The sequence below is a fragment of the Rhododendron vialii genome, chromosome 2a (genome assembly GCF_030253575.1).
Source record: "Rhododendron vialii isolate Sample 1 chromosome 2a, ASM3025357v1".
Lineage (NCBI taxonomy): Eukaryota > Viridiplantae > Streptophyta > Magnoliopsida > Ericales > Ericaceae > Rhododendron > Rhododendron vialii.
This window is the reverse complement of record NC_080558.1, coordinates 20,998,714-21,010,765: the sequence shown is the minus strand read 5'-3', so window position 1 is coordinate 21,010,765 and position 12,052 is coordinate 20,998,714. Positions and strand designations below refer to the sequence as shown.

Here is a 12,052-nt window from a genome sequence, read left to right as displayed (position 1 = left end):
TAGGGCAAAAAGAAATAAAACTGTAAAATACTAAACCCATCTAACGAAAGATTGAAGTTTATTACTTGAATATTCACAATATTAACCTTATAGTTTTATTTTTTTGTTATATTTTAGCCCTTAGCCTTTAGTAATTAATGTTGATATCCTCGTAATTCAAAGGTTAAAATTATTATTATTTTTTCAAAATTCTACACAGGGATGAGCCTATATACCTTCATAGTAATTTTTTTTTTTACATATAATGATTGCGTTTCTTTTTCTTCTTGCAGGGACGGTTGGCCCCTCATGGCTCCGTCCCTATTTCTCCTGTTTGGTTATTGTATTCTTTTGGGAATGATAATCATCTTATTTGATGTATTGAGCTATTTTTATTAATGAAAATTTCTACCATTTTGAAAAAAAAAAAAAAAAAAAAAACCTTAGGCACTCACGAATTGAGTACAAGAAAAGAAGTCAGGTTATTTCGAGGCAACTCCCCTTTGCGAAAGTGCTGGTGTCCCACTTTTCTTCTCCCTTATTCGTGAAAATGACAAACATTGAATTAGCAAAACAAGAAATACTTTTCTATATAAGTATAGATGACAAGATCATATATGTATATCAGTTCACTTCCGATCCACTCCTCTTACGGTTCGCACCCTCTGCACATTTCATTTTCCAATAAAATTCTGATGATCCAAATTGTTCAATGTGTTTAAAACGTGATATTAAAGATACTCTCAAGAAATCAACTCAAAAAAATATCGAGAATGGCTTGATCCGTGTAGTTTTTTATAAAACAGTTTCTGCTAGCATTTTTGAAAAACTGCTCAGATTCAAACACTACAAAAATAATTTGATATGAAGTTATCTGATAAATGTTAAAAATAAAAATAAAAGACTCCTCTTATAAAGTTTCCTAGGAATTCATTTTTGAAATGTCTCTAACTTATTAAGGGAACAACAATGAGTACTAGTAAAAAACTTTGATTTTTCAAGAATGCCCTTCACTTTTTTAACATTAACTGAGAATGCACATTCTCTAAAGCATAATTTTTTAATATAGGGAGGATATTAAGAAAATGTTAACAAGTTAGTCTCAAATTGGACACACATTTTGAGACATGTAAAAGTTAAAAAAGTGGACAAATAAAATGAGACGGATAGAGTACTACACTCGCCTTTAGTAATGAGTACATGCCCTTTTTTTTTCCTTCATTAGGGGTAAAGTACAAAACCTACCCTTCGGTTATGTTGTCCTGAAAAATACCGTAACTACATGGGTGTAATTTTGAAAATTTTCCAATTTACAAGCAGCAGAAAGATCATTTAGCAATAAGTGAGGGGTAATTAGCTAGAGGGATTAGCGGCGGGTTAGCTAGCCACCCTCAGCGACCATGTGCTGTTAGGTAATCATGGGCTCATCCCCTACTCGGAAAATTGATCAGAGTCATTCATTTTATTAATCTATTTGAATAGATAACTCAATCAAAAGATCAAGTTTGTCAGACATTGATAAATTAACAGCTAAACATCAAGATCATACATATAGCCAGCTGACGACATGTATATAATACAAATTCATGTTGTGCGATATGCGGAAGAAACAATGATTATATATCAAGCATAATCGATCTCAAGAACAATAGAGATGAAACGAATACAAGGAAAGCAAGAAACCAAGCACACAATAACAAAAAGATTTACATGGTTTAAAGTAGGAGCTGCGTATCTACTCCACGGGGAAAGGGACATTAATCCACCGTAATTAATAAGGATTACAAACTCCAATCTCCTCTCAATGTATCTCAATCTCTCTAGGTTTCTCTCACCAAAATAAGTAGTAAAAACTCTAAGACCGTAGGAAACATTTAAATTGTGTTGTCTTGCATGCCCAGTCGCCCATCCGGACAGGAGTGGTCTCAAATTTTGTCCACCATGGGTCCTCCGGTTGGCCCTAGGCCCCGTCCGGACGAGCATTGCTGCGAACGCATTATTGAAGCCACACTCAACAAAAACTTTAGTATTCTGTGATGAATATTTTTAGTGTCGCATGCATTATCATATTAACTTTCATGAATCGGTGCCCCTCGTCTATTGAATTCCTAGATCCGCGACTACATTTATGCTCTACAAATATTCGATTAAATCGATTTATATATGATTGATGAGTCCGAATAGTTCCAAACTTCCAAACCAAATCACAACACCCGAAGTGGGACTCCCGTAATTCACAGCACTTAAATAATTTTTCTTCCCTATGGCCTTAGCCTCAATTAAACCACTCCTCAATCCGGTTTCGATAAATAGAGAGAGAAAAAGACAAGAGAAAAAGTTAATCGTGTTTAGACCCTCCAGAGCTGACCTGGTTTTTGTGATTAATTAGAAATTGATTTATTTATTACAAAATGTGCAACACGTGGTTGACGGCCGTGGAATTGAATCTGGCAGTGCCCTAATCATCTTCAAAGACTCTTCATCATTTTACACGTTAATGATAAATTAGTCTAGTTAATTAGGCATAAAATCACAACAATGAACCAGCAGATGAGTAGGCACTACGAGTCTAAATTCTGCCTTCACGTACCAAAAATGGGTTTTATTTATTTATTTATTTATTCCCTTTCTGTTGATTGCAGAATTTGAATCCCAAAAGTCGTCCAGAAAACAGTGCTAAAATTTGAAAAGAGATCATGCGTCCTTCTTATCTCTGAGGTTTGTGTCCCATATTGAGACTGAGAGAGTACATATGCCGTGTGATTTTGCTTTTGAAAGAATTGACTAGTTTCATCTCACTTCTCCGTTCAATGGCCGGTGGTTCCTTCCACCCCATATTCTACAGAGTGCATGACAAAGCGTATGGATCCCACCATATTCTCTGTGGCTTCCGGGAAACTGAATAATCTCTTCCAAAAGGGGGTCTGTTACTTTGGGATTTTGATCTTTTCATGTCAATATCATGTGAGAAAATAGGAGTACTCATTTATTTCTATTTTGTTTATCTGTGTCGTCTATTTTGTAAGTATAATCGTTGATGCAATAAATTAAGTTAACTAGAGATAAGTAAAAACTTGGTCGAGACATTTGTTTTGACAACCCATAGAAATGTAGAAGTAAAATAAACCTCGAGTGATCAGATCCATGGGCCACCAAGGGTACGTAGGCGATGGTAGTGCTTGGTGGTGGTAGGTTTCGGCGACAGTTGTTAAGGGTGCTTGACCGTGAGTTTTAGAATAAGTGTTGTACTGGGAAAAAAAAAAGGCCAAAAAGACCTCTATACTCTTAAGTTTAGGTAAAAAATACCTTAATACCGTTATTTATTGCTTTATCTATTTTTTCAATAACTTGATGATTGGCTTTTAAGAGAAATGGGTTGAACAAGGATTGTTATACCTTTAACGAAGTCACATGCAACTGAGTCAACATTTTTTTTGTCACTGATTTAACGTTTTAATCAACAGAAGGGGTACATTGCAAGTTAACCTAAAGTGTGAAAGTAGGAATGTTCAAATTGAAAATAGAGAGTGGAAAACGACACTAGCGTAAAAGTATTGCGGCTTACCCAAATACTTACTCGTGCGGTCTATGTTTAAATGCAGGAGAGGACCATGACTTCAGGGATAGCTTTCAACTTTCCATACAACCTAGCATTTTTATTCCCCTTTTTTTTCTTTTTCTTTTTTAAATTTGAGGTGTCACGGGTAGCTTATGCCCACCTCGGACTAATTCATCCAGCCCCTCCCACAGTCTATTCACATGAAGAAGCCAATTTATGCGCACCTCGGACTAATTCATACAGTCCCTCCCACAATCTTTTTACACGCTTACGCGTGTGCTTGGGCGTGAAGAATAGATGACCCCCAGAAATTACTGACAAAATGAATCAAACCTTGGACCTTAGGTAGAAGCGAATTCTTAAGGCTTAGGCCAAGACCAAGTCAACCCGTTGATACAACCTAAGCATTATTTGCTGGGTTTCGCTTTTAATAATATATACAAAAAGCAAAAAAGGGACAATCCTATTGACGAGGAGAGGGTCCTCTTCTGAGTCTTCCTTGGGTTCAGATCACTAATGGGTGTCCAACCGTTACTTGGCATAAAATGACCAACAAATAGCTCTTGTCAATTCGTTTGTGCTCCTTCTAGCATAAACAAAAAAATAAGAAATAAAGGGCTTGTTTGGATGGGGCTACTGAAGGGTATTAGTAATACCCCTTCTAAGATATTAGTAATAGCTCTTCTAAGATCGTGGGCCCATGATTAAGTCATGATTTGGAAACACATTTTGCCGGAGTATTAACTAAGCCCCGAATTATCTTGTACCTCCTAATACCCCGGCAGGAGGATTATTTATGGGAAGGTTCTGTGGTGTTATTACATAATACTCCCAGATAATATCCCATCTCTCTTTTATTTCAACTACAAAACAACATTATCCACTCATTCTATCCCTCATTCAAACTAAGTAATATTTAATTCCCCCGTCACATCTATATGGGTCCACCATTCTTACATAATATCTCTACTATCTTATCACCCTTCATAACTAATACCCTCAATCCTTATTCCGCATCCAAACGGCCCCAAAAGTTCATTTTTAGAGACCAAAAGAGATCCAAACAGCTGTTTGGTAGGTTTGTGCTAAGGAAAAAATAAAGGGAAAATGACGGTCAATGACGTGTTTGATATTTAATACCCTCCAAGGACATTTTCAGCATTAACAAATATTCTTAGCATGTCCTTGACGGGTATTAATTATCAAAACACGTCATGGGCCGTCATTTTCCCAAAAATAAAAGTAGGAAGTGATAATAGTAAAATGTATCAATGTTAGTCATGTTATGTCACAAATTAAAATGCAGTAACAAACTTTTCTGCTTTGACACAGGAAGAATAAGCATTATCGTCATCTATCTGCTTTGTGTCCGTTTCCAGATCCCAGTATCCATGCTTCCAATTCAGCTAACAAACAGAAACACATCTGAGCGTCCATAATTTCATGTAACAATGTAGATGGCACACTCATGCACGAGTTTGAGTCCTATTGTCACGAAAGTAGGGTGGTGAATATTGAATCCAGGTTTGTGGAATCCAGGATTCCAACTTCATCGAGTGAGATCGAAAGAACATTAGCCATCCATCAAAGCATGGACACAGCCTAGACGAAACAGGCGGTAAGTGATTGAGCTTCTAGAAAACAAATGGATAGATGGATTGTAGTTTTCCAAGTTGGACCAATCTATAGCTTTCGATTTTGGTGAACCCCAAAATCAGCAAACCCAGATTCTTCCAGGTTCCAAAAGCATGTTCATGCTAATGGAAATCATGAACATGCAAAACAACATATGCACCAAAACTAAAGATCATCAAAATCAAATATGTGAAATGGAAATCGTTCAAGTATTGTCAATATCAGTTCCAAGCCAAAATAGGCGAAATAGAATTCTGTTCAAATACCAGTTCTAACAACAAAGAATGAGAAAATACCAAAGCAAATCCAAACAACAGGGAAATTAATATGCCTCTAATAGGTCAACCATAATCTTCATTAACGAACAAAATCGAAATGCTTACACACGAGATTCTGAAGTACGTCTGACTAAATAAAACAGAAGCAACAAAACATTATAGCAATGGAATAACACAATGTTGCAATCTAAAATTTACATGGACCACACAACTTGTGAAATATCAAGAATTCTGCCAAGACATATTTTAACATGTGCCTCTATCTGCAGAATGCAGCATTTGTGCAAGCAGGTCCAGATTCTAAAATTCAGTTATCTTAACTCCAAGAAGTCGGTATCCAATCTTGCAGACAAATTGTGGTGTCCGTAACAACACTGAAATGAACGATGCCATTCAACAATCTAAAAATGTTGGGACTATGTAGAAGGGTTTTTTAGAAAGACACCAAAATCCAATATCGACAAAGTACGACTTGTTGGATCGGCTAAAGAAATACGTAACACATGCATTTCTTGTATAAGATGGAAAATACGAGAGGATGATATATTCCTGAAAAATTATCATTTGTATCAAAATAAGGTGTCTAGTTTATAACTAGTGTGGCATGAAGTTAGGTGTCAGTTTAATAGTTTATCACTAGGACCGTGACTTTCCCAAGTTTAGACATCACGAGAGAACAAACTTCATAATGTACTTCACCATCAATTACTTGTAAGTGTGCAATACATCAGTAAAAACAAGAACATATTTTAAGTAACCAACCAAACAGGTTTCAATTGAACTTAGGAGCAGGAAAGAGAAGACTCGTCAAAGAATGCAATTTGAATATTACTAACTCTCTTGTGACTTTCGAAGATCACAACAAAGCAAGAATTTACAAAACTGGATGACTGTTATGGCCTTATGGGATACAGGGAATTTGAGATAACAAAACAAGAATATCTTTTTAGTACATTGCTAACCCCAATACCAACACAGATGCACATCCCCAAGTCAGAAAGAACTTCTAGCCGCAAACCAACTTGCAAATTCTTCAAAATCTGACCATATCACGCGATATATATGTATATGCAGATGAAAATCAATTTCACACCAATGCATGCCCAAACCTATTAATTGACGTTTGCATGTAAGTGAAATAGGGGAAACAACCAAAAAAAAAGGGATTAAAAAGCCCTCTTTAATTGCATTCTGCCCTGGCAAAGGTATATTTAAAAAAAAAAAGAAAAGGAAGCCACCAAACCGTAAGGAAGATTCAAATGATCTTAGGCTTGGCCGTAGATGAGCTGTGAGAATGCATGGGACCAAGCTTTTGAATCCAATAAAGAAGCCCCTTCTTATGATCTTGACAAGGGTTTTGGATCAGGTTGAGGGTTCCATCTTGCTTAAGTGAAGACTCGAACTGCTCTAACACCTTTACTACTTGCCAAAAATCTGGCCTTTTCTCTGGTTGCAAAGACCAACACTGCTCAATCAAAGCTCTCATGGCAGGTGGGCAGTCTCCAGGGATAGCTGGTCTCAAATTCTGAAACACCGCATGAATTAGTAACTTCAATTTTAGTATACGATAGTGTCACAAGAGTTCCACAATAAAAAGGCCAAAAGGTTCACCAAAAAAGGAAAGGAAGGAACAGATAAACCAAAAAACCCAAATCATGTAAGAACACGCAACATGCGCCTTCAGTACACTACACATGAAGTTCAATGTCACAGGGTCTCACTCTCTAGTAAGGGAACAAGACAAGTGTCTGACATGGGAGGTCGAAAACTGATTTTCCCAGATTGCATTTGATTTCAAGTCCTAAAAAGTACTCTACAACATGTTAGGCCATAACATCATAGGACAGTATGTTAACTCAGTGATTTGGATGTATCAATAGATACAGTAGGGAAACCAAAACAGCCTAATCTGCAAATTTGCAACTTTCGAACAACATCAGAGCAATAGAAAATGATGTTTACCAAGTACCTTGTTCACGACAGCAAAAGCTGCTTGGATAGGAGTCATCTCCTCGTAAGGAATTGTTCCAGACACCATTTCCCATAGCATAAGTCCAAAGCTATACACATCAACCTTCCGTCCATACAACTTACGTTTGATCATTTCAGGAGCCATCCAACGGTAGGTCCCAGGGTCTTCTGCCAAAAGATCACAGTACGCCTCCTCACAAGCTATTCCAAAATCGGCAATTTTCATATTGAAATCTTGACAAATAAGAACATTCTCAGGTTTGAGGTCCCTATGAATTACTCCTTGAGAGTGAATGTATTCCATTCCTCGAGCAATATCCAGCGAAACAGCAATTAGTTTTTGTAAGGGAAGAGACTGGTGCTCAAGTTTGTGGAGGTATGCTCTCAAGGAACCCCCTGAGAGATATTCTGTGACAATAAAAAACACTGGTGGCCTTCTGCATGCTGCTACAAACTGTTTCATCAGATCAGAGTAGTCAACTCAAGTCAGTAGTGCTTAAAAAGGTAACAAATCGCAAATTTGAAAGAAGTACACGTGAGTCGTGACTTCTTGGTATTGTGCACTAAGGAAGTAGAATGTGCCAAATAAAAAATTCGTACTTCCATATATAAGAACAATTGATTGCTTCATTTGCCATGACATGTTGTACTATCAAAATTGCACGCAAAAAGGGAGCCACAAAAATCGTGACAGTAAAGCAAAAGCAAAACTCACTTTTCTTTTATAATAATTTCAACTTCACTTCCTTCCTGAAGGGAAAAGGCATTTCTGAGAAAATAACACACCAAAATTCCACCCCCGAGGGGATTCTACCACAGTTCCATCAGATGATTCAGATCGACCACAGGTCCATCAGATGATTCAGATCACAGTACAGACAACTCAAGACAGTATGATTTTGAACGGAAACAACTCTCAATTTGAAAGCAGCGTGCATGTGATTAGACTTCTTATTATATGCATTAAGAACATGGAATAGACCAAATCAAAAGTTCCTACTTGAATACATAAGAACAGATTTATTCCTACATTAATCATCCTGTGTGCTATTTTCAAAATTTGTACAAGAAAATGATGACCACAACAATTTGGTGACCATAAAAGTAAAGATAAACATCAACTCACTTCCTTAGGTTATGGGAAGAATGGCTTCCAATAAAATTCCACACAAATATTCTACTAGGAGGGTGTCCAAGAGTCAGCAGATTAATTTTTTTGCTGAATCTGGAAGAAATTGATAACAGAAATAAATTACCCTTAAGACATTTCGATGGTGGAGCCGAGATAAGAGAGTGACTTCTCTAGTGAATTGATTCTCTAACTGAGCTCCCAGAGCTCCATTTTCGTCATCATCCGGTATCTGTATAATTTTCACTGCAACAGGTTTATCCTTATATATCCCTTGGTAAAGCTGACTGTGTGCCCCATGAGCAAATTTAGGCCCAAAATATAGCTCAGAGAGATCAACAATCCACTCATCTGCTGTTTCCACAGAGGTAACCCTTCCACCTCCAACCTCAAAATACTTTGTCCACGACGATTCCTTCCTCGTTTTCATCTCGTCAAAAGTTTTCAAGGAAGAAAAATGCCGAAGTGGGCTTTTCCTTGAGATTGTCTTTGAATTATGTGCTCGTGATGGATGGAACAAATTTCCAATAATACTTTTCTCATGCTCTTTCCTTCGAGGATTAGGCGTGGAGAATCTCTTCAGATCTGATCGAGCTTCCTTAAACGAATCAGAAAGTTTAATTTTAGGGAGAGGTGATATGGACCTCTGCTGGTTTGTAGCCGGATTTCGCTGAATCTGGGGAACAATAGGATCTGATTTTGGATCAACAGAAGCCTTTCCAGGTCTAGATTTCACACCAGATTTTTTTTCTCTTTGAATAGAAGCCAACCTAGCAGAATCCAATCCATGATAGACAGTGCGAGAAAATTTTGCTCGCCTTATCCAAGAAGTTTCCTCTCCCTCCATGCTCACCCCTAAAAGGCCTTGTAACCACAAACAACAGTACCCTTATTTTCCTTCTTCTCCTGATGAGAAGAAGATCTGAAATCAAGATTTTCCGCAAGAAACCCGATATATTTTGCAAAGATCCATACACACATTTGTTTCAAACCCATCAACAGAGAAGCAGTTAACGATCAAACCGCAGCACCATTGAAACTATAAAACAAAATCCCTTAGTAGCCAATTAACCTTGAAAGATCAAACCCACAAATAATATCAGCAGAGTCAAAAGTTTAATCTACTTGATAAAAATCAAAACTTCAAATCATCCCATCAGATTCAGAATTGCCTGAACGCCTACCAAATGCCATACCCTACCCACCAAACTCAACATACCCCTAGCTTCTAAGTCAAATACCAACTTCCTTGAAAACTTGGAAATAATAATAAAAAAGTCAGCTAATCCTACAACAATCAAAACCAATATTTAATTGACACCAAAACAAAAGTATACTCAACCGAATGTTAAAAAAACAGCCATGTACCCATTGAGCAATAAAGAAGTACAGAAGAACCATTAAAGTAAACGAGCATTTACACCACAAAACACCAATTGCCACCACAATCAAAATCAGAGAACCCTTGAAAGTTCCATGCCACAATCAGGTACCAAGAAGAGTTTCAAACCTTAAATCTACTTGTTAATAATCATACTTTTCACATCATCCTATAAGATTGAAAACCGCTTGAAAACCCCATAAAAAATCAATACCATAAAGACCTAGCAAACCCATCTCACACCCACAAAACCCTATAACAATCCTCACCTCAAACAACAAACCCTTTTTAGCTTCAAAGCCAAATACCCCACTTCCTTGAAAGCCTGGAAATCTCACAATAAAGCCCCTAAATAAGAATCATTTGACCTATAACAAACAAACAGAATGCTAAATTATACTCCATTTTCTTAAAAACATCATTCTATAATAAGGAAAACCGCCTGAAAAATCCATCAAAATTCAATACCATAGAGGCCTAGCAAACCCATCTCATACCCACAAAAATCCAATACAACCCTGACCAAAACCAACCCACGCCTCAAACAACAAAGCCTTTTTTTTTAGCTTAAAAGCCAAATACCCAACTTTCTTGAAAACCTGGAAATCTCACAATAAAACCCCCCAAACAAAAAACTTTCCCCTATAACAAACGAACAAAAAGAATACAAAAATGGCACTAAATTATTCTCTATTACATTAAAAACAAAGAACCCATCAACAATCGCATACCAGGTAGTTTTTCCGAAAGGTAAAGATGACCCATCATCTCAAACAAGCAACAACAAAAATTTAACCTAGGCATATATAAAACCAAACACCAAACTCTACGATCTTAGCATATGGATTGAAAGTAAAGAGCCCATCTACGATTACATACCCATAAAATGATCAAAAACCAAAACAAACCCCCAAGCATATGATAGACGCAACTTAAAAAACCCAAGTACAAGACGTTAAGATCCGAGCATGTGGCACTCACCAGATGGGTCTATCATCAATCGTGTTTCCACTCCTTTATTCTCCTCTCTTTCCAATCTTTCTCTCTCTTCTACCACTATCAAGCACAAAATCTAAGTATTAGAGAGGACAATTCATGAGGGGAAAAATCTGTTGAAATGGTACAGTTTGCGTATACGGAGGAGATATACGTAGATTCGATGGACCCGGAATTGTTGCTGAGGTCTTGTGATGGGGGCGGCGAAGGTGGGGTGTGGGACACACCCTCCAGAAAAAGTCAGAATAGGCGGAGAGAGAGAGAGAGAGAGAGAGAGAGAGGGAATGGAGTAATAAACAGGGGCATATTTACACTTTCCCCCCACTGTTTTTTAAATTACACTGACTTGACATCCCTTTGTTCTGCAAATGCGATTGCTTTCCCATAAAATTCTAAAGTCTCGTTTTTACCTTCTAAACATTGGCTTTGTTTGGTTTGGGTTTTGAAGGGTGTTATTGGAGTATTAATTGAAAACCGTACACTGAGAGAATGGTTGAATCTAGAGACCCAAAACAAACCTAGTGTATTGTCTATTCAATTTTACGGGTTTCAAAACTAGGAAGGAGAATTCTATTTCGGTGGCTCCTTTATGTTCTTGATTACATTTTGTGAATTTATCTTATTTCCGTTTAATCCTTTCTTTTTTATTCAGAATGTTTTTTTTCCTATAATGATACGGATTGGGCGATTCTACTTTAATCTAAAAGAATCTATATCTTCTAAATTTATCTTCTCATTGTTAACAATGGAATGGGAGATCGCTGGTAAGGTAGAAATGCAATGAGGATTGGACGAGTGGCTAAGAGCGATAATTCGTGATGGATGTAGGAAACATATACATTTAATTTATTGATATCAACAAATGTTTGAGCTATCCGTAGTTTTTTCCTGTAGCTAAGCGGATGGGGCTCTTTTGAGCACAAGCAAAAATGTGAAAAAGTCTACTATATTAGATAACATAATTCAAGTGAGCGAAAAGAAAATTTAGCTAGTGGCAAGTGCAAATAGTCACCAAAACATAAGAGAAGTTGATCTTAACCAAGGCCTGAAGTATGAGAACTGTCTATATTTTATTGTATTGAAATCCAAAAATACCCTTTCTAATTATTATTTTTCTCTCACCC

The 12,052-nt window shown here is 37.0% G+C and overlaps 1 protein-coding gene across 6 annotated transcripts; it reads right to left on the bottom strand.

Moving 5' to 3' along the window:
• Positions 1–6,255: 6,255 nt before the first annotated feature.
• On the bottom strand, positions 6,256–11,169 carry LOC131313214 (serine/threonine/tyrosine-protein kinase HT1). Of its 6 annotated transcripts, none has more exons than XM_058341427.1 (4): positions 10,812–11,169; positions 8,679–9,590; positions 7,421–7,876; positions 6,256–6,976 (listed from the first exon to the last, which is right to left on the bottom strand). In XM_058341427.1, exons 2-4 carry the CDS (start codon positions 9,396–9,398, stop codon positions 6,707–6,709), a joined length of 1,446 nt encoding a protein of 481 aa, XP_058197410.1. In that variant the 5' UTR covers positions 9,399–9,590; positions 10,812–11,169; the 3' UTR covers positions 6,256–6,706. The 6 variants fall into 6 exon arrangements, with proteins under 6 accessions (XP_058197410.1, XP_058197428.1, XP_058197419.1 ...); XM_058341445.1 differs by having other exon boundaries at positions 8,679–9,623; positions 10,910–11,169; XM_058341436.1 differs by having other exon boundaries at positions 10,910–11,169.
• Between the last annotated feature and the right edge of the window lie 883 nt (positions 11,170–12,052).

Excerpts from the sequence above, each read along its gene's own strand:
- LOC131313214 (XM_058341411.1), bottom strand. The coding sequence starts at position 9,398 with ATGGAGGGAGAGGAAACTTCTTGGATAAGGCGAGCAAAATTTTCTCGC. Across the intron at positions 7,877-8,678 it reads ACCATCGAAATGTCTTAAGG|TTTGTAGCAGCATGCAGAAG; the intron begins GTAATTTATTTC and ends CTGATGAAACAG. Across the intron at positions 6,977-7,420 it reads CTTTTGCTGTCGTGAACAAG|AATTTGAGACCAGCTATCCC; the intron begins GTACTTGGTAAA and ends GCGGTGTTTCAG.